Here is a 22079-nt window from a genome sequence, read left to right on the forward strand (position 1 = left end):
ATTGCCATTAAAGTTTGCCAGGTTTTAAACCAGTTACTGAACTGAATTTAAATGAATCCAATCAATGGACAGTGTTACCCTTCTGGCCCCAGTTCTTCATAGAGTGAATAATTTTATCCGCTGGATAGGAAGCTATACGGCAGATAAAATACGTGCCAGAATTTCCCTACAGCCCTTTATTCTGTGTATAAAGTAGAAGCATCTGTCTAATGTAAGTATGGGATTGTGTGAAAAACTTGCCAAAAGCTTTTGTTGGATGACATTTTATCCGCTGGATAGTAACTTATCCACTGGATAAAGTTATCCGCTCTTTGAACAATAGTTCGCTATCCAGCAGATAAAATGTGTGCAAGATTTCCCGATAGTCCTATAATTTGTGAATAGAGTAGACTGAAGCATATGTCAAATTTAAGAATGGAGTTGTGTGGAAAACTTGCCAAAAGCATTGGTTGGAGTACATTTGCTTCGCTGGATAACGACTTATCCAGTGGATAAAGTTATCCGCTCTTTGAACAACTGGGGCCAGGCCATTTTGGTGTTACAACATTTTTGTCCTAAACTTAAAATGCCCATACCTTTTTCCTTGATAGCATGCATTTGTTTGAACTTTCTGATGTTCCTCAGAGAATCTTTCTCTCTCTCTTTGGGGAGGCAACTTTCTCAGAATTTCGTGCTAACTGATCCTGTGCCCAGAGTTCAAAAGCCTCATCCCATTATAGAGTTTCTGCTAAAATAAACCCTATTTTCACAAATCATTCCCAGTTTCAGACCACTAAGCAAACCATACCTAATAACAGACAAAACATGTTCAAAAGCTGTAACCTGTTACAAACCATGAGGCAGAAAACTCCACACCCTTTGGCACCACACAAAAGAACATAGAGAACATTTTTTTTGTGGAGTGCTCTCTTGCCCAGGGAGGCCATTGTACTGTAAACTAGTCAAATTAGACTTCCCATAAAAGACATTTTATTGAAAATAAAATAAAGCTATGTTCGCTTTTTTTCTCAGTAAAACATCTACAAAAAATATATCTTGATAACAGCTATCTCCATGCATTAGTCTTTGATTGCTTCCCAGCTCCAGCAAGCTTTTTTGTTTCTTTTCCCTGTTGTCCTGTTTTTGCGACAGGTTTAGCTCCATCTTGCACCCCTGGGGGACCCCCTGGGTACCTCATTGGAGGTCCAAACTGATTTGTTACTTGTCTGCTGGTCTGTTTGTGACCTTTTGTATGGCCTGGCTGCTCTGTTGACTTTGTAGCCTGGCCTCCTGGTGGGGGGATAGGGTGGCCATTGACAGAAGGACCCTGGGATTGAGGACCTTGGACCTGTGGAAAAACAGTTTAGAGTCGAATTTCACTCAGTTTTATACAACAATGACTACAGTTGAACCTCCCTTTGCAACCACCTCTCGTAAGCGACCACCTCTCATTAGCGACCACTTTTCAAAAATACCAAAAGTTTTCAAGTCAAGTCACAATAGATGGAACCTCTCGTAGGAGACCACCTCTTGTAAGCGACCACTTTTAGACATAAAAATAAATGATTGTTTAAAATTTTCAATTGTTTTGAACCTTCCGTAGGTGACCACCTGACACACAATCTGCTGTATCTCTCATGAATGGAAATTGAAAGATGTGTCGCCGTAAATGTTGGCCACATCATTACAGCGAATGCCGTAAATCTTACAGTCCGAGCTACTGGTTCAAGTGTCTCCCGAAATAGCTTAGCATTGAAACAAAATTTTACTATACTGTACACTGAAATAAACTTTAATCAGATTGAATCCCTTGTAGGAAAAACTCTCTTATCTCATAAATAGCATGCATGGGTTTTGATAAGCACTGGCAAAAGGGTTAGGTCTCCACGATTACCATATGTAAATTACCTGAAATTAAGACCCCCTGTGGTCTGACCTCTGGTAAGCGACCACCTCCCGTAAGTGACCACATATCCTTGATATTGTGGGTGGTCGCTTACAGGAGATTCGACTGTATTTCAATTTATTTTGTGCTGACATTGTAAATGTTCTGACCTGTTTTCTGTGCATGTTAGTGTCCAGACTTCTCCTGGCCTTGTTGGTAGCAGCTGCCATTTGTTGCCTTTGTGAAGACTGGGGAGGAGAGTCCTTTTCAGTCTTGTTTCCAGGCCCTGACACAAGCTGCTCCTGTGTACTGTGGCTTGTTGTACTGACTGGGTGTTGTCCTGACAAAATTTGCTCAATACCTGTTGTCGACCTGAAAACAAACAAAATGGTGTTATTTTATCAGATGTGAATGGCAAACTATAACCCTTCTGGGCATAGAAGAAACATTCACACAATGCAGTCACTAAATGCATAGAAATTGGTTTAGCACCAGCCATGTGGTCAGCTTGCCCATGACTAGTCTTCTTCGCAGCCGCTTGGGTCGGAGTCACGCAACGCTCCCCGTCCCCACGAGCATTGGAATACTACAGGTGAACCTGTATTAAGCGGTCACCCTCGGGGAATGGCTAAGGGACTGCTTAATACAAGTTGACCGCTTAATACAGGTTGTACAAAATACAGGTCAGAACATGGTGAAAATGCCATTTTATAATACGTAGTAAACAGCTTATGCATAAAAGCGCTCAAAAATCACTTACTCAGTTAAAAGTAACTGCAACAATAACATGGTTTGAGAAAAATAAAACATAGAAAGGGAGTAACAAAACAGTAACATCAAGTTGACGCGGCCGGTATTACAGCCGGTCGTTAGAAAAAGAAATACTCCTAATCTTTTGAGTCTCGTCTTTTAAACCTATTTGTCTCAAGAAGAAAAAATAATTTGATATCAATGTCTGTTGTTTAGGTTTCCGTAGGTTAATATCGCTAAGTATGTCATTCACTTTGCTTAACGCCAGAGAAAGTTCCTGGTTCCTGGGGTGACTTCTCGTGCAACTGGCTTAAACAGAAATTAATAAAAGAAGAATTTGATCCGCAATAATGACAAGACTTTTGACCAGTAATGTTCGAGTAATGTATTCGGCGATTTAATGATTTGTGAAATTAACAGGGAAATCAATTACCTGGTGTGCTATTTGTACTAGTATGAACTACTCTAGTATTTGAGTGGTTTCCTTTTACAAAGTGGCCGTTGAATACAGGTCAAGACAATAGAAACAGCTCATCGGGACTTAGCAAAGGGTGACCGCGACCGCTTCATAGAGGTCAAAATTACAGGAATTAAGGGAAGTAATTTTCGGGACTTTGACAACTGACCGCTTAATAGAGGGTGACCGTTTAATACAGGGCCGCTTAATACAGGTTCGACTGTATTACTTTACAATGTTTCAGTTTGGTAAAGGACACTTCCTATGAGTGAAAACGAAGTTACAGGCAGTTGTTTCCATTGCATCTACCTGTCTTGCACTCCTCTGAGGTAAGCATAAAGTTGTTCAGCTGTAAACTGTGACTGGCCAGGCTCAGAGAACAGACCAAGCATTCGGGACAACTGGCCCACTTGCTGAGGAGTGAGAGCCCCTGGGGGAGGGGGTTGGTTATCACTATCTCTTTCTCTTCTAGGTGGTGTGTGAGGTGCAACTTGATTCAACCTTGAATGTGGCAGTTGAGATGGGAACTGTCGGAAGGAATAACAAAGGCATTCTTTAAAGTTTACACATCATTAATTCTACTTTCAAAATGCAGTACATCATAGTCCAACCTCTCTCCGAAAAAGACTCTCAGTTATGGTCCCAGTTAAACTGAAACACGACTGCTTTTGTTGTTGACGCATTGCGTGGATTCACTTGCCAAATGTTTGACTGTGCTAGACAATTCTGCCCTCTTTCTAGCAAGTATAATGGGAGGAGTTCAGAATAGGCTGGTTCACCTTCCCTGTTAGGGGGATCCAGAGTGATGCCAGTCTGAAGTAAGTTGGAAGTGACTGACTACAAGCTGCAAAAGCTCTGGCTGCAAGAACATTTTGAGTGAGTTTCAACTTTAAAAGAGCAGATTGTACAATATTCTCCTTTCGATATATCAATATTCAGCTTGAAAATGAGGGCAAGAGGACACAAACAATCATGTTTATTCCTTTGTGTTGTTTGTGTCCTCTGGACCTCTATATCAAGTTGAATTTTTGATATATCAAAAGGAGCCTATTATGCACATAGCATCAACTGCCTCTACAGTGCTTAGAATGTCAGAGTTGAGACTGAGAAGGTATTTGAACACCTGCCCATTTCCTTTGCAGGGTTGCCAAGACACTCCACCCAGTCATATAGTTATCCACTCCTCGGAAGTATTAAGTTTGACATTTACCTGACTTGTAAAACCAGCATCGTTTCTAGTTGGTGCTGGGATGTTGAATGCATCAGGTCTGACCGTTGTCTTTGTAAAAGCAGCTTGTGTTGTGTGTCCTTTGTGTTTAGTATCCTACAAAATGATAAAGATTGCAATGGTAGGACTTTGTGCTTAGAAGCATTATTTTGTGTGTTTTGCCAAAAAATAATAGAGGAGATCCATGTTTGTCTCAATTAAGGCTACATTTCTAAGAGTTTTGACACTAGTGAAGGCCACTGTTTCTATACTGGCCATTTGCTGTGGCAACATTCTAAGAAATTTCACCTTCAAGGGCTTCATGCTAAGAAGCATTTATTTATTTGTGTTTTAATTTGGTCAAGAAATCATAAGAGTGCAAAACTTGATCCATTTTTTTGTCTCAATTAAGGTTAAATTTCTAAGAATTTTGACACTAGCAATGGCCACTGTTTTTGTGCTGGCAATTTGCTGTGGCAGAATCCTTAGGAATTTTACCTCCACCTTCCTAACAAATGCCCCCTAAGTTACTGTTAGGTGTAACAACCTGTAATGAACAATATGATGTACAATATAACCATGATACCTGATAGGGTTGATTTGTTGATGGTACAGCACCAGGGGGGTAGAGTGAAGCAGACACATGTCGCTGCTCAATCTGATGATCTGATTGGATGGGTGATATCACTCCTGAGGAGGTGTGGCTATCTGCTATAGGTAAGAGGAAAAAATAATTACATATTACACACTAATGCAGGCTTCTCATTAGAAGGCGGGACCTGTGTGACCGAGTCACTTTGCAGTTCCCAAAGGCAAGGTACCAGTACCAGGATACACAAGAGTCAGTACCTGCCTACTTTCAAACTGAACATAAAGAAATTCACTTCAAGCGTAATTTTCTGCCCAGCTACTCTCCTATAGGTGCCCCCTACTTCAAAACTTAATGAAACCCCTGACTAATGTCGGGTTGAAGCTTCCCAAAGGAGTTATCACAGTTATAGTCTAGTAACAGTCTTTTATTTAGCTCATTTTGATCTTAATAATAAGATTACTGAGCTTTATTTATTTATTTTTTTGTTAGATGGTTTCACACCAGTGCATGCTTATCAGATAGGGACTGTAGTGCACTGATGACATTAGTCATACTTTCAGTAACACCTTCAACGACAAAATTGCTAAAATCTATAAATTTAAGGTATTGTCTAGGACTTTGTTTTGGGTCACTAACCTTGGCAAAGCTTAGGGTCACAATAACTGAAAAAAGGCTGACAGCAAAATTTAAACTTGATTTTGTTTTTGTGAAAGTTTATGTAGCTTTCCAATGCATGTGATTACACAACATTGACATTAGCTCAATAACAAAATAGTAGGGTACATCATGATTTTGTATCCAGGATGTTTCAAAATCAGAAAACAAAAATAATGTTTTGATCATAGGGTATTTATATTACTATAAATAATAATAATAATAATGATAATGATAATGATAATGATAATGATAATGATAATGATAATGATAATGATAATGATAATGATAATGATAATGATAATGATAATGGGGGAAGTAAATTAAACAAAAAAAAAGGACAATAACAGTCACACAAACCTTTCACATCAGCAGTTGAGGGAATGAGCATCAAGCCATTTGGTAATTGATCCTTTTCCTGCTATCCATAAAACAAAAATAATGTTGAAACAAATTAAGCTGAATTATGATAGTAACAGGCTTTCAGTTTTCAACACTATACTCATCATCTCTTCAAAGTAACTGAAGACAGGATTTGTGTTATTTCAAGTTTAGATTATCTGCAAGTATCACCACATTGGACCACATTAGGGAGGCTCCAAAATTAATATGTAATACTTAAATTGCTAAGCCTAAAAATCTTGAGCATTTTTGAAGAAATTTGGATTTTGGGACCAAATCCTCATGGTACTAGACAGAGCAACCACATTAGACCACTGAGAGTTAAATTAGAGTAAACAAAAAAGGCATTTTTCTATAAAGGCGGCATGTTTTTTTTTTTATCAAAATTTGTAGTTCATAATTTGTAGTTTTGTAGATCATTTTGATGTGTGTTAAATAATGTTTTATTGTAATTAGGGCTTCCGTTGATAACAGTAATTTTGTTTTTATAATTACTGAAGGAATTACCCTGTTTTAAATAAAAGTATCTTCTTAGGTTGTGTTTTCAATGAGCCCATCAGTTGCTACAAACAGTCATTTCTAAGTATTTCAGGCATGTTCCCAAACCCTCTTGGATGAGCTTCTTTGGTGTGAGGTCTTGGGTTTTTTGCCGTCAAAGAGCCTACTTTTAATTAATGTTAAGTAATACACTCCTATTTTGAAATGTTTTGAGAACCTTGGCCATGTAATACATTACTATGAACACTACCTCATAATGTTGTTCTCCAGGTGATCTTTGCAAAAGCTGAAGATAAAAATAAGACATTTAAGTTGGTCAGCATGTTAAAATGGGAAAGTAAAATGTAAAAATAAAATTGAAGGGGTGGGGTGAGAAAGATTTTCACCTTACCATCTTAACATAGTGGTTCAACTCTGCCTGGCGTGACTCTTGTTCCTCCAGTTTCTCTGTGATATCCTGGGATACAGCAGGTGAGATATGCCTGGTGATGACAGTTTTGGTTTTTAGTTGTCTTTTATTTGTTTAGCAGAAACACTAATAATCACCAATTATAATTTATAATTACAACCTCAGGAATTATTAGGAAGGTCTCAACATAAAACTAACCCGCTAGCAAACTAGAAGAACATGTTTTTCTAGCAAGTCTTTTAGCATGAATAAAGTCATTCACGTCTCTGGTAACTCTCAGAGAGAAACTTGCGGGGATGTTAAACAAGCCAGCTACGCAAAATACCAGAGACATGAACGACTGTACATGCTAAAAGATTTGCCAGAAAGAAACGCTCTCCTAGCAGGGTAAACATAAACAGATTGGGGTTATAGAAACCAACACAAACTTACGCTGGTCTGTTAGAAAGCTTCACAAAAAGATGGAAGTTTAGATGCATGTTTCAAAGAAGCTATTAGGCAAACTCAAGCGTTGACTAGCTATGCAAGAGAACATGTGCGAGGAAACTTGTTCAACTCATAAAACAACTAGCTAGAAATGAACCCCTTCTTCTAAAATATTTCTTTTTTGAATAGATTGGTCATCAGGTTACAATAACAAAAATTGATGGTTTGCTCTCCAGTTCTAACTTTGATTATTTATTTATTTATTTATTTATTTATTTATTTATTTATTTATTTATTTTAATAAAGCAGTTTGATTACTTTGATTATTGTTTGGGGGGGGGGGGGGGAAGCATGTGGACCCTTGTCCCCTGAGTCTGGCTGTTGCACAGATGGTACTGTACCTTTCTTGCTGGATTTCATGAGGGAACACAGAAAGTAATGTGTTTTCAGGCTCAAGTGTCTGCTCCAAAAGAGAGTTTCCTCTGTCATCCTCCTTGGCATGCGAGAAAAAAAAATAATCAATTTGTCAGGATTGAAAATGGCAGAAAAATTCAATCATTACCTCTGCAAAAGGAATAAATTCCAAAAGTAAACAATGTTATTTTAAGTTGTCTATTCTAAGTAATTTTTTTAATCCAATCCTTTTTTATTAATTGTACACAAATTCTGATTTACATTGCTGCTTTGGAATAATTACAAGTATTCTGTCAAGGTGCAGTGGTTAGCATGTTGGAGTTGGTGGTTGAAAGACACATGTACCAAGTTGGTGTCATGCTGTCAACGCTATGACGGTACAATCTTGTAGCTCTTTGGGCTCATCACGAATATGTGATGATTTCAAAGAGCTTCTGCTTAGGAGGCTAGAAAAGAACATACCTATTTAAATTATCATCATCATCCTCCACATTCATTTGGATCATATTGGAGAAACAACTGGGCTTTACTTCTTAACCCCACCCACTGCCCTCCGATAAAGTACAAATTAAATGCATAATATAGAAAACTGACCTTAGGAGAGTCACTATCAACAAAGGCATGAAGGGGATAAAACTCCATACTGGACTGATCATGCGATAATACACCATGTTTCCCTGAATCACCATTCATGCTCAGATAACTTCCTGATGAGAACATGCCGCTGTCTGCTTGCAGGCTATCTTGTGTCACGGAATATGTTGGTTTGGACACTGATAATAAACTTGACATGGTTTTATCTGCTATTTTTGTGTGTTGTAGTTGTTGTTGTGAGGATAGGTGTACCCCTGCAGTGAATGGCACTTTATCAGGTTGTAGTTCAGTTTCTTTGCCCCACTTCAAAGATGCATCTTTAGAAATCTTCATGAAGGAGCCTTGGTCATAGCTGAACTAAAAATTGAAGGAAAATGGTCATCACTCAAGCAACAATAAAATCATTAGGTATGATTTCATCAAACATGTAATGTATGGATTGTATAATGCAGGTCTATGCCAGATTCTAGCAGAATATTTATATAAGTTGCATGTGACCAGAAATTGTGATACTTAGGGTTTGTTTACATCACAAAGTGGACGCGACATTTGCGTAGGTCATCGTTAACTTTACACAACATCAGTGCATGTGATTGACAGTTGAAAATGGAGAGAACATTAGCTTGTGCTAGAGACAACAGAGAGAGCATGGTTTTTGTGGGTGATCAGAAAACAATGCAATTTAGGAGATCGAAACATTAAACAGATTTGTTGAATATTGTGAGTTTGGTGTGCTACCATGAATTCAGTACAGCCTGTTTTGTACACCTGCTCAACCAAATAGAGTATTGATTTGTTGACTGAGTGCCTGACTTTAGGACTGATTGATTGGTTAATTGATTGATTGATCAATTGACCCACAAATACACAGTTTGTGTGTTACTGTCTGTGATCTTTGATCTCAGATCCCATGCACCTCATTAAATAAATATTATTACAACACTTATAATACCTGTTGAGACCCAGATATGGGAGAAAGTTTTGTAGCACTGGAGTTCAACAACTTTATAGCCTCATCACAGTGAGACTGCATCATCTGCTGTAAGCGGACTGATAGTGTTTGTCTACAAATAAACAATTTGTGAAAGCACAAATTTAATGAATGGGTACATATCTTTCTTTCTTAATACTAGATACTTAACGAAAATGTCTTGACAAATAACAAAATCACAATGTTTTTCAAGTTACAAATTAAAAGGTCTGAGCTCGAAGCCCTGTAAGTTTAGGATCAACTCAACTTTTTGTGGTTCTTGTTACATAAACAACTGGTGATACTGCTATTGACAAATTACATGATGGCCACTTTTGACGTTTAAAGGATTACCTTTGAAATGTTAAAAAAATATAGATCTCTTTGATAAATAAAAGTTGACTTGAAGTTTTAACAATAAAAGAGTCAATACTCAGAACCAAAACTAACCTTTCTTTCTCCAAGTATTGACGTGTATTTGCAAGTGAGGCCATTTTCTCTTGAAAACCACTTATTCTAGCAAGAGAAAAGATTAATTGAATACATATAAGTATGATGCTGAAAAGTATCCAATAAAATTTGTGTATTTCTTGATGTGAGAGGATCCAATATATTCAAAGGTCCACAGTATATTTTATAGCTTTTTACTGGAATTTGTTAATTAAAGAGATTTAAAAGGATACCATACAATGTAGGCACAACATTTGTTACCAGAAGCACTTATCCAAAACTGTTCTGAGTTGCTAATTAAAATGAGTTTATGAAGCATCAAAAAAACTGTTTGTTCATACCTTTCTTCATATTCATCAGAGATAGTTTTAAATTTGCCATCTTTTTTCTTCAACTCCTGTGGAAAAAATTATTATTTTATAGATCATGCAGAGAGCAAAGGAGCTTGTTATGTATCAATCTGGCTAATAATAATGGCGATGGAAGCTATCTTTGGAATGGAGATAAACTAACCTCATGAAATTTAGCAAGTTGTTGTTGAAGGTCTTCTTTGTGCTTGACGCTCATCGCTTGCAGCTAAAACAATAAGCAAAATGAGCAACATCTAAGTGAAAGCTTTTTCTAAATGAGAAGGTATTAAATAGTTATCCATTACATCTTTTGAAAGTATTGTCTATAAAATTCTTATAAATATGCCAAAAATTGCTGATCAAAATACCTAAGCATGGCTTTGAAGACTGGACCATTTGTTAAGACAAATTTTATACCTGTTTTCTGTGTGACTCTCTCGTTTCTGATTCAGCTTTAGACATTTGATCATGTATATCCTCTAGCCGTTTTGTCATCTGTTAAAAGATAAATGTGTGTTATAAAAGCCATGAAAACGTGGGCATCCAAAGGACAACCAGACATCCTTTTGGATTATAAACAATGAAGAGAACAAACAGATAGCAATGAGCTGACCTCTCTCTCTAGCTCAGCTTGTCTTTCAGTCTCCTCTTTTGTTCTGTTTGCTTCATGCTTTGCCTCCATCAAGCGAAGCTCCATTTTTAAGCTCTCCTAAAAGTTAAGGTATCATATGACTCTTAAACATACTTGACTCAATGAACATCTGCATTTCTAGAGTAGTTTTTTAAGATGTTCTATTATGCTTTCAACAACTGATCCCAACAAAGGAATAACAATTGTGGACTCAAAATGTATATTATGGATTACAATAATTACTTTTTCTCTGTTGCTTGTATCCAGCTCCATTTCAAGACGTTGAACTTCTTTTTGCACAGATGCAAGAACAGCTTGGCCATCCTAAAAGTAAAAAGTATTAAAAACTTACAAAATAATAATGTTGAGAACTTAAAAAAGTTAGCAATTTTGTGGAATGAAGCATAAAATAATTATAGACTTAGACTTTGAATTGTTTTGTACATGTTATTTTGTCTAATTTTTTTAAATTGGATTTTTAGAAAGGTGAAAGGAACCCCAGCTGACCTTAACTGTCTGCATTTCTTGTTTCAGCTTTTCCTGATAAAAAAAGAAATAACATCCAGTCCATGTTCAGAATCATTCTTACAGCAACATGCACACAGACTCCCATGTACATGTATACATCCCTCCAACATTAATATTATATAAAATTCTATTACAAGACATGTTCCCTAACTGGAGGTTAGAATATGTATTGACTGGATTAACTAATAATAATAATAATAATAATAATAATAATAATAATAATAATAATAATAATAATAATAATAAATTTAAATTTATACCGCACAGTTTCTATAAAAATATTCAACCCTGCCTTACAATAAATATTAAATTAAAAATAAAATAGAAGTTCAAAATTACAATTCTAAAATTCCATAAATAAATAAAATAATTCATCAATAATGCAAATTAATTATAATAACTATAGTAAGAAGATATAACGAAGAGACAAAATTCTCTGTTACTCCGAGTTTCGTGCTCACGCACTCATCAGACAAAGCTCTACGCTTAAAAAGTGTATTGAGCACTGTTTAACGGCTTTAGCCACTTTATTACACGTAATAACTATAGTAACTAATTAAATGCCCTATTAAATAAAAAAGTTTTACGTCTATTTTTAAAAATATCTAAGCTGGAAATAGATCTTATTGTGGTAGGAAGCAGGTTCCAAAGTCTAGGGGCAGCACAACTAAACGATCTATCCGCCAGGGTCTTCTTGGTTCGTATTGTAGGGAAAGCTAATAAAGTTGCAGAGTCGTCGTTGCGCCTTAAATTATACCTAGACGCCGGCAAGACAGATATTAACTAACTAACCATTCCATTACAAAATGCTATTCATCGCTTAACAATATTTCTTAAAATTTAGTAAGTCCCCTTACCTTTTCTCTTGCCAATGACTCTTCATGTTCAGTTGTAAGGTTGTTGATTCTTATCTCAAGTTCTTCAACAAGATTTGTTTGCTATAAAAAAAATGCAATTGATAACAGTTAATAATTCATACAAATTTCACATTTTTCCATATGGGTGTATCACTCTCATGCAAAAGTGGAGACCTTCTCCTCTAGGGGATAACCAAACCTTAAAGGGAAACCACACCCTGATTATGGGTGACAGGAGCCTACTGAGAGAGTCCTTACCACACAAGGGGTGCCACACCCTAAAAAGGGGTCTCCCACCCTAATGAGGAATGCAGAATGTCCTATCCTAATGCTGGGCGGCCAACCAATGAAGAGGAGCCACACTCTAACAAGGCTGTCCCATCTATCTAAATAAGGTATGTCTTACTCTAATAGCAAATGCCACATGCTATAAAGGGATGTCCCACCCTGGTATATGTGCCAAACTGTACTGAGGGGTGCTCAACCCTAATGATTGGTACCGCACCCAAACAAGGTGCACCAAATCCTAATGAGGGAATTCCCAATAAGTGATCACATTCGCAAGCGAGAGAAGTTCCAAATTTGAGCAGTATAATGTATTGCCTTCAACTTTCACTTTTTAGCCATTTTCCTTACTTCTGTAAGAGCTTCATCAGTCTCTGCATTTTTCCGTTGCATTTCTTCCATCTCTTTCACAAACTTCTGTCTTTCTTCTTCCATCTGTGCAACTGATTCCTTTTCTTTTGCAAGGCACTCTAACAGCTTGGTTCTCTCCTCCTTCTGTTGTTTGAGCTGAAATCATTAAATTAATGACACTTTAAGGCCGAAAAAAGGTCATTTGCTACAACCAAGATCAAAATTCTCCTAGCTCTTCATGATAGATTGAGAGTAACAGTTGCAGGAAAAATAAAAAAAAAATAAAAAATTGAAAGAAAATTTGAGAATAAGGAAAAAAAAACTCAACCAGTTTACCTGAGTCTGTTTTTCTCTTTCAGCTTGAGCAGCTTTTTCTTGCTCTTTAGTTAAAGCCTCCACTGCTTGTGCTAACTCTTTTTCAAACTGCAACAGCATCTGTAAGAAAATTCTTAGTATTGTTCTTATAACTATAAATGGCTTGTGGAAATAAAATGTGAAAAAAAAAAATCTTCAGTGCCCAAATTATTCCGAAAGATAGACGTAAGGAAAGGAAATGTAAAGTAAACATGTAAATCAAGTACCTCTTGTTGTCTCTGTTGAGACTGTTCTGCATTTTCCCTCTCTGTTTTCAGCTGGTTTATGATGGCTACCTTCTCACTTTCATGCTTCTTCCAACCATCAACGACTTTGGCTAGTGTCTGAAAAAGGAGGCTTGAAATAAGACTGAAATTCTAGTGGCTGTATTGCTATTGTTTATATAAAGAAATAAGTTTAAAGTTTGCGTTTGTAAGCTATGATTGGTAGACTTTGATCTATTTTGCTGGCTTCTTTAATTTTTGTCATGGTTGTGATTGGTAAACATAAAGATTCAATAATTGGAAGTTCTGTGTTATAAATTCTGTTATTTAAATATGTGCAGTACTCTATGTTTGGTTTTGGAGACATCAATTCACGACCTGTTTTTGTTAACAGCAGTGAAAAAGTAAGCATCATCTTGAACTTCACAGTTTGTGCTTTATTGCAATGGATAATTAAGATAATAAATTATTCCTAGTAATGCTTTCAGTGTCTTCTTCTGTCTGTATCTGGAAGTATTGGCCATAAAATTGAACTTGATTCATTTTTTTTTACCACTAAGGACGACTCACTAAAATGACACACATGGATCTTCTGTAAGTAACCATTTTATAGGGCTGGAAATTGTTTGAAATGTTTGGTAAGGGGCACCTGAAAAAAAGCCCTAAGTGACAGGGATAAATTGCTAGATTCTCCTTCCAAAGTACCTTGTATTTGCTTGTGAAACAAAGGAGACTTTGACCTTACATTAAAAGTCACTTAGGGCCTTATTCCACACACCCCTTCAATTTAAGTCTTTGGCAAAGGAATAACACTGAGATCAGTTTTAAAGAAGATATAAACATTTTAACTAAGGATTCCTCTCACAAACCTTGTCAAGTTGTTCAATCATTGCATCTTTCTTTCGTTCTGCAGATACAGCAACTGCTAGCTGCTGCTGAACTTCTAATAACTGAAAATTATAATGCAAAAGTTGTAAGTCCAACCAGGAAAATGAGGTTCTGTTTGAGATATTAAAAACTTTAAGATAGCTGGTATTCGTCATGAGATACATGTAGCAGCAATCTAATAGTAATGTTATACATGTCTTACTCAAAGTAAATTAGGGCCCCTGTTGTCAGATGACTGATCAGAGATTTTGCTTGTAAATATTACTGAAGGAGTGAATGAAAAAATTCTTAAGCCTGGCCCACACTAGCAACATAACATGTTCATGCAAATGTCAATGTTAAAGCCCATTCACACATACGATTTTTGAGCAATTTTTGTTGCACTTTTTAAGTACAACTTTTGTTGCACTCAAGTTGCAGTTGCAAATTGCCTGTGTATTAAAACTAGAGGCAATTTCAGTGCAATTATTTTGCAAGTCTGTTCTAGTTATAACGGTTACTGGTTTTAAGTTTCTGGGACATACATGTATTTTGACACTGTTTCAAATCTTAGGTATTTTTTTCTATGCAGCTATGGACTGGTATAGCAGAAGACGAATGTATTAAATACAGTCGGACCTCTATTAAGCGGCTTAATAGAGGTCCGACTGTAGCTACTTACTTTTCCATGGAGTTCTTGTATTTGTTGCTCACAGTGCTAACAAAATAGGAAAGAATGAATTCCATTTACAAAAGAAAATGAATGATAAAGGTCCAACTTTTCCATGCATTCAGTTTCCTTTGTCTTAAATTCAGATCACATGGTTGACATGGATCATTCAGCAGCACCAAGTAACTTGAGTGATAAAAATCTGCGAGTCAGCGAGCCATGCGAGCCAAGGTGTGAGCCATGCGAGCCGTGTGAGCCATGCGAGCCATGCGAACCATGCGAGCCATGCGAGTCACGCGAGTCATGCGAGCCACAGTATAAATGTTAAGAATTTTTATTTGTTTTATTTACATTCACATAAGAACATAAGAACAAGAACAAGAGCATTGGAACAAGATGAATAACATCGCAATATTTAATTCTTACAGTGGGACAACGCAAACCATGATACTTTTTGTTACAGTCAACCCAGGTCACGCGTGAACGATATTTTTGCAATTTGAACGGAGTTTTGAAATTTACATGTCAGTTTTGAAAGTCGCCAACGAGATTTCAGAGTTCCCGTATAAATTTCCCTAGCTTATTGACAGTATAAAGCTATGAATTTTTCTTTACACTGCAAAATTGAATATTTCAAGAATAACAATTGTTTCCCAAGTATTTTGAATCTTTTTTTTTTTTTTCAGTTAATGCGTCTTTTTCGGAACGATTTCCAGAGAAATGTCCAACATTCCATTCACACGTCGGGCATTACAAAGAGAAATTCGAATGTTCATTTCATTCTTGGAAATACTGTTCACGCGTGACCTGGGTTGACTGTAATATTTATTGACGCGTCAGGGCTGATTGTCAGTGTCATTCCAAACTTGTAAGGTATGATAAATGAGTACTCAAAGATGAGCAAAGTCAATATTGTCGCACTAAATTCAATTTGAAAAAAGGCAGCGTAACAGAAGCATTAGCCGTCAGCTGGTGGGTCGAATGCTATCTCGAAACCAGCCTCTGCCACTCTAGTGGCGAGTTTTGAAGAAAGACTTGTCTACGGGAAAGGACAACCACATGCAGCAGTCAGCCAACCGACAGAGTGCTGATAACTCCGATTCTCGACTAAAGACCAAACCTGTTAAAATGGCGCGATTTACTCACCATTCTTGACGCCAACACACGGAGTTCGAAGTGCTGTTCTTTTGCTTTTTTTTTTCTTGAATGAAGTTCCACGTGGATATCAATGAATGACATGTATCAATAGATACCTATTCGAGTAGCGGTGCAGCCGTATGTTTTTCTCGGATTTTTTTTCTGAAGTCTTGAACCTTAATAAATTTTTGCGTATTGTTTTTATTTTTTTGTGCATCTTGGGCGATTTTGAATAGGCAAAATTCTCTCCAAAATTATAACAAAAACGAAAAACAAAAAAAACAAAAAAAAAAACAAAGAAAAAAATTCGTCCAAAATTTTCTCACGCGAATGTAAATAAAACAAATAAAAATTCTTAACATTTGCACTGTGGCTCGCATGACTCGCATGACTCGCATGACTCGCGTGACTCGCATGGCTCGCACAGTGGCTCGCATGGCTCGCTGGCTCGCAGATTTCGCAGACCCAAGTAACTTGGTGTACTATTTTTAACTACCCCTACAGGATGAGATGCTAGTCCATCACAAGTTACCAACATGAAGTGACTAAATACGATTTATCTTCACATTGGCGTGAGTTCTTTGTCTTCATGGAACATATCTCCTATTATTTGTGTTACACGGTAGATGCTTTTTGTAGACTCAAGGGTAAATAAAGTTTGTTGTTGTTGTTGTTATTTTTGGTAGTTCATTCAAAGTTTACCACCCACCCACCCCTTCCACCCCCCTGTATCTCCTCAATATCCCTAAGACTTCAATAATCCAATAATCTTTTCCTCTCATTTTTTTGTGTGAGGATACTATGGATATTGTAGGGAGAAATATTATTAATCAATAATCTGGCCTTTCAAAAAGAACATGTCATCAGCTAGCTCTGTTACAAACCTTTCTTCTGAACCTCTCCCTTTCCACTTGGTCTCTCAGGAGGGCATTCTCAGACAGAAGGGTTTTGTCACTTGTGACTTTACTACTCGGAATTGCCTTCAGTTTTCTGTCCCCAGCAAATGAGACCATCTGTCTACTGGATTGGTCATGTGATGGGATGACTTGATCGCTGGTTTGAAAATGGACCTGTGAAGAATATATATTAAATATCTGGAAATAATGTGATGGAATATGATAAGCCTGGTGAATAAATGAAAATGACGTATTAATCAGTAAATGACACAGGCATACTTGGAAGAAGATTTTTTTACTGATTAATACATCATTCTCATTTATTCACCAGGCTTAACATATTCCATCACATTATTTCCATTGCGCATATGCCACACATTGACATTCCAATCCTAGCAGTATGCAGTATGTTTGTCCTATGAACCTAGTTTAATGGCCTTAGCTCCCACAAGTCTCTTATAGCTCAGTGGTAGACCATCCAAACTAGTAATTGGAAGGTCTTAGATCCGACTCCTGATAGGAGCACTCAGATTTTTTTCCAAGTATGCCTGTGTCATTTACTGATTAATACATCAATGACTCTCATTAAATATCTTGTTATCCACTCTCATTGGGGCTTTTCAAGGATAATTCACAATAGTGTGGGGGACTTTGCCAGACTACTTGTGGTGCACTTTACATTTATGAATGAAATAATAAGTAATGAATGCTCCCATATGTGAATGTGAATTTGATATATATGTTGTAGGTTAAAATGATTTCAACCTACCTGTAGGTTGATTTCTATTTTCCTTTGTTTCAGATGTAAATTACCCAACCTTAAACAAAGGAAAATACAAATCAACCTAGGTTGAAATCATTTTAACCTGGATTTAATTTAACCTACAACATAGACACCAGGGGTGATCACTGCTAGAGATTTGTTGCATCCCTGGTGCTTCTTTTATATCCCACAGAGTCAGATGAGGAATGTTTGAACAGGAAACTTCATATCAATTGATTTGAACTCAGGAGCATCTTTTCAGTGGCCCATGAGAGAAATCCTAAACCCTATTTCACCTGTGCTTGGGTTTTTTGACTCTTGGGGGATTGGGAAATCAGTCTCCCCTTAGTAACTTTAACAGCATTAAAGATATGATGATGAAAGTTGGAGGGTGCAATAATATTATTATAGCACATCCAAGATTTTATCCCTTGATGTCTGAAAAATAGCCTATTTGTAGTATTTTTTTAAATTGAATTCACAAACAAAAAAATCCCAAAAATATTAATAAGACACATTTGAACATCTGCTAACAGACACCTCCCATAGGTGGACACCTCCCATAGGCAGACACCTCCCATAGGTGGGCACCTCCCATAGGTGGACACCTCCCATAGGCAGACACCTCCCACAGGCAGACACCTCCCATAGGTGGACACCTCCCATAGGCAGGCACCTCTCATAAGTGGACGCTTTTTCTGGTCTCTAGGGTGTCCGTTTATGGAAGGTTCGACTTTAGTTATAATTTTACATTAAAAAATACCTGCAGTTCTGAAAGTGGCGACGAGTTTGGCAGAAGCCTGTGAAGCAAAGCTGTTGTGTCAACAGATTCTTTATCTCCTTCATTGTCTTGGGTTTCATAATCTGTAAATTGAAATCTGGGCTTTAATGGAATGGCTTCTTGAATATATGGATCTGTTTATGATCAATAAGGGGACATTGATTAGACACAAGAAATTATCAGCTTCTGTTGAGGGGCATTTCAACATGGTACCAAAATCTTTTGAGGTTCACAAAGTAACATACAGAGTAACACACTTTTCATGGTGTGAAAAATGTTACTAGTAAACTCAGTTAAGTTTATTGTCACCCAAAATCAAAACCAAATGTTTCAAAGAAACAAACTTGTTATTCACCTGCAGTGGTGCTTTGTGCATGGTCATAATCTCCCTGATCAGTGAATCCTTTACAGTTCTGTAGCATCATGTGAAGATGTCCTCTGACTTGTTCCATCTCCTGAATATCTGCATTTGTGATGCTGCTAAACTCCAGTACTTGCTGAAAACCAGAATTTTAAGGAACATCATATCCTAGCTAAGTGTCACATTAGTATCTCATGGAGGCTCAGTGATGCAGTGGTAAGATGTCAAACAGTAAATCTAAAACTCACTGCTTTGATTCTGTTCAGAGCATTGAAAGATGTTTGGTTTCAATCACATGGGCACTCTTCATCAAATTTGCTTCTGGTTTCTCTTGGAAAGCAGCTGTCCGAATCCTCATTGTCTGGCTATTGAATTACATGCCCGTCACGATAAAGACTTTGACTATAATCTACCACCTAATGCATCCATTTTAAACTTAATATTAATGGCAAGCAAGCTCAGAAAACAAGAGTTTGAGTTCTAACTCGGATCTACAAAATCTAAGAATCTGAAAGTTTGCCTAGATTTTAAAAAAACTCTGGATTTTAAAAGGGCAATTTGACACCCTGTACAGTCTGGCTTGCCGCAATTAGCTCTTCACTATTTCCAAGCCAGCCTAGTTATAACTTAAGGTTCTGTTCTGAATAAAACTTGAAACTTAAAACCCCTAGACTGGTTAGCACATTGGATCTCAGATCTGAAGATCATTTGTTAGAGACCTAGCCCCTGCTATCACATTATTTCAGTAGACAAGAAACTTTGGTCCAAATTATCTCTTTCCTATAAATGGCTACATGACACAATTCACCTTCACCAGGCTTTTTGCCAGATATTAAAAAATGGATGCTAGCCTTCAACAACATTTTTAAGTTATTCTGACCTGCAGTTCATTACCCACTAATACTGATGATATCAAAATAATAGTTGATATCAGTAAACTGTTGGAATGCTCTATTCTTGTTGTATTCTTATTAGATACAACAGTCACACTGTTATTACCCTTTAAACCCTAATAGTGATCAGCATCTAAATTCTCCTTACAATGTTCCTACTTGATCAAACATACAGGTTATGAGAATAAACAAAGTCATCACCAAAAGTGTGTTTTGATATCTAAAGAAATTCTCCCAACTGGTGTCATACAAAATACTGAGAAACAGTGAGGAGAATTGAATGAATGAGTCTCACCGGAGCATCTTTACTTTTCATAGAGAATCCTCCATTACTCATCTGAGGAGGAGGCGAAATATCAGGAGTCACCGGGTTAAACAGATGGATATGCTGAGACTTGACATCATCTGCTACTGACATGGTGTGGGTTATGGTGGAATCATATGGGAGAGAGGATGCCGTGGATTGAGGACTGTAGTCCATTGTAAAATAAGGAACAGATTGAGTTCAGTGAGTCTGGAAAAGAAGCAAAATACAAAGGATTATTGATAGCAGATGAAAGAAGCCAGTCAGCCAGTCAGCCAGCCAGTCATGATGAATTTCAGTAAACAAGGTTCCAGTTATATGTTTGCCACTTAACCTGAAGCACTGTACTTAGGCATTCCCTTGTTTATCAATAAAACAAACAAAATCATTTATTTATAATGTCTTTAAATACCAACTTGTATGTATGTACAACTTTCCTTGGATGTCCAAATCAACTCTATGAAAGTTAAAAATGTTAAACCCAAACCAAAGTTAAACAAGAACACAAAAGTTAATGAAGTCAATCAAGAGAAACAATGTTGAAAGGAAACTTGATCAAAACGAATGCATTAGTAGCAACATACTACAACCCAGCAGACCTGCAATCAGCCCTTTTTTACACTCTTGCCTCCTCTAATGAGTTAGCAATGGCACAGAAAGGCTATGCTCACACTGTATCACATTTGTTTGGGATCTCTTAAGACAGATTTAGACAGTACAACTTTTGCTTATGACTGTCGCGTGCGATTTCTGGAGCACGCGCTGCTGGCGTCTTGCAAAACAACGCACACAACTCTCGTCACTCAACATTGCCTGTACTTACGATCGTCGTAGGATTTTAAATCATGTTTTAAAATCCTACGACATTTTTTTGTGACTACACGACAGTTGTAAGCAAGTAGTGGGTTTGATTTCCACGACACAATTCACGTTGTAGGCCTGTCATAAGCTTGTCGCATGCAACAAAATCGTATCGTGTAAATCACCCTTTACAAATTTCATTGGTCTCCCGTTCACACTGCACCAGCTGTCTATATTATCTATCCAAGCAAGGTTTATACCTGCTCCAGAGGCATATAAAGTTTTGGATTCGTATTGGTGTCAGATCCTTACAGGTTATGGTAAATGTTTGGCATAGCCATGCAAATTCTGTTTTACACTCAAACTGTAGCTGTACAGTGCAGACTGGTGCCAGTTGTGAACCAGTACACTTTGGAACCACACACATTTATAAAAATGCAGCATAAACAAGGCCCAAGGGAAACAAATGGAGCCTGGTCATTGGTTACCACATTTACTTTTACCAGTGTGCAGAAAACTCTTTTACTTGATGCACCAGCAAATCAAGGAAAACTTTTCTGCAGCCCAGTAATCTACTGGACAGAAGCGTAAACTAAAGATAAGCATGGGCAGGCTTACATACCAATAACTCAGTGAATGTGGGAACCAGCATTTCACCAAGTAATACAATAGGGCCTTTAACATTGCTTAAGCTTTTAAAAATATCTTTTCCTCCGTACTGTCATCAGATTGATCAAAGTACAGAATATTAGCTCACTCAAGCAGCGCAGATCTTGTTTCTAATTCTTCTTGGCTGGTCATTTGTTATTTCCAAGGCACAAAGGGATGCTTATTCCGCTAAACGCTTTAGACAGCCAGAAAGCAAGATCTACAAGGGTGCTTGTGTGGGTATATTTATCAGCATTACATCAATGCATAAACGCAAACGAAGCAGTCTAATATTGTCAACACTAAAGCAAAATGGAGAAAGAATCATGGTGTCACGCCATCCCATCATGCCGACCGAATTCATAAAAACAAAAGCAAAATTAGCTTACCTGAATGAAGAGCATTAAAAGAACAATTTTTTAGTGTAAGAATGTGGAATCCAGCGAAAAAGAAGGGTGCAAATTCGGTTGAAAAGCTACCAACTTGAGCTAAACTACGACCGTTGTGAAAGGCAAACAAACACAAGAAGCAAAAAATTTACACTAGTGCCAGTCCCCTTTCGTAAGACTATCAAATTGAGAATTTACTGGGAGGTGGTAAGTCAAACTAAATCTTTTGCAAGGAACTACTTTATTTTCCTAAAAAAATAATACTTTGAACAAAAAGAAACATCGAAGTCGTAATTCAATAA

General features: G+C 37.1%; 1 protein-coding gene across 8 annotated transcripts; it reads right to left on the minus strand.

Annotated features, from left to right (window-relative positions):
- Nucleotides 1-952: 952 nt before the first annotated feature.
- LOC146449454 (uncharacterized) lies at nucleotides 953-22076 on the minus strand. 8 transcript variants are annotated; one of them, XM_085101759.1, is made up of 29 exons: nucleotides 21778-22076; nucleotides 19931-20149; nucleotides 18737-18878; nucleotides 18364-18464; nucleotides 16826-17011; nucleotides 14817-14852; nucleotides 14137-14217; nucleotides 13271-13387; nucleotides 13026-13124; nucleotides 12690-12845; nucleotides 12054-12134; nucleotides 11176-11208; nucleotides 10912-10992; nucleotides 10651-10746; nucleotides 10455-10532; nucleotides 10201-10263; nucleotides 10029-10084; nucleotides 9688-9753; nucleotides 9220-9331; nucleotides 8267-8624; nucleotides 7661-7757; nucleotides 6816-6906; nucleotides 6675-6710; nucleotides 5879-5942; nucleotides 4865-4986; nucleotides 4282-4395; nucleotides 3381-3598; nucleotides 2035-2236; nucleotides 953-1327 (listed from the first exon to the last, which is right to left on the minus strand). In XM_085101759.1, the coding sequence occupies exons 2-29, from the start codon at nucleotides 20114-20116 to the stop codon at nucleotides 1046-1048; spliced, it is 3354 nt and encodes a 1117-aa protein (XP_084957885.1). In that variant the 5' UTR covers nucleotides 20117-20149; nucleotides 21778-22076; the 3' UTR covers nucleotides 953-1045. The 8 variants fall into 8 exon arrangements, with proteins under 8 accessions (XP_084957885.1, XP_084957882.1, XP_084957886.1 ...); XM_085101756.1 differs by having other exon boundaries at nucleotides 5879-5945; XM_085101760.1 differs by having other exon boundaries at nucleotides 5885-5945; nucleotides 6672-6710.
- Between the last annotated feature and the right edge of the window lie 3 nt (nucleotides 22077-22079).

The sequence above is a fragment of the Pavona decussata genome, unplaced genomic scaffold (assembly GCF_977016875.1).
Source record: "Pavona decussata unplaced genomic scaffold, jaPavDecu1.1 SCAFFOLD_602, whole genome shotgun sequence".
Classification (NCBI taxonomy): Eukaryota; Metazoa; Cnidaria; class Anthozoa; order Scleractinia; family Agariciidae; genus Pavona; species Pavona decussata.

What these genes read in the sequence shown, in the direction of transcription:
- LOC146449454 (XM_085101756.1), bottom strand. Translation starts at nt 20,116, where the DNA reads ATGGACTACAGTCCTCAATCCACGGCATCCTCTCTCCCATATGATTCC. An exon ending in CTGATGAAGCTCTTACAGAA is followed by an intron (nt 12,135 to 12,689) that starts GTAAGGAAAATG and finishes TTTTTTTTATAG; the next exon opens with CAAACAAATCTTGTTGAAGA. An exon ending in ATGCTGGTTTTACAAGTCAG is followed by an intron (nt 3,599 to 4,281) that starts GTAAATGTCAAA and finishes TCCTTCCGACAG; the next exon opens with TTCCCATCTCAACTGCCACA.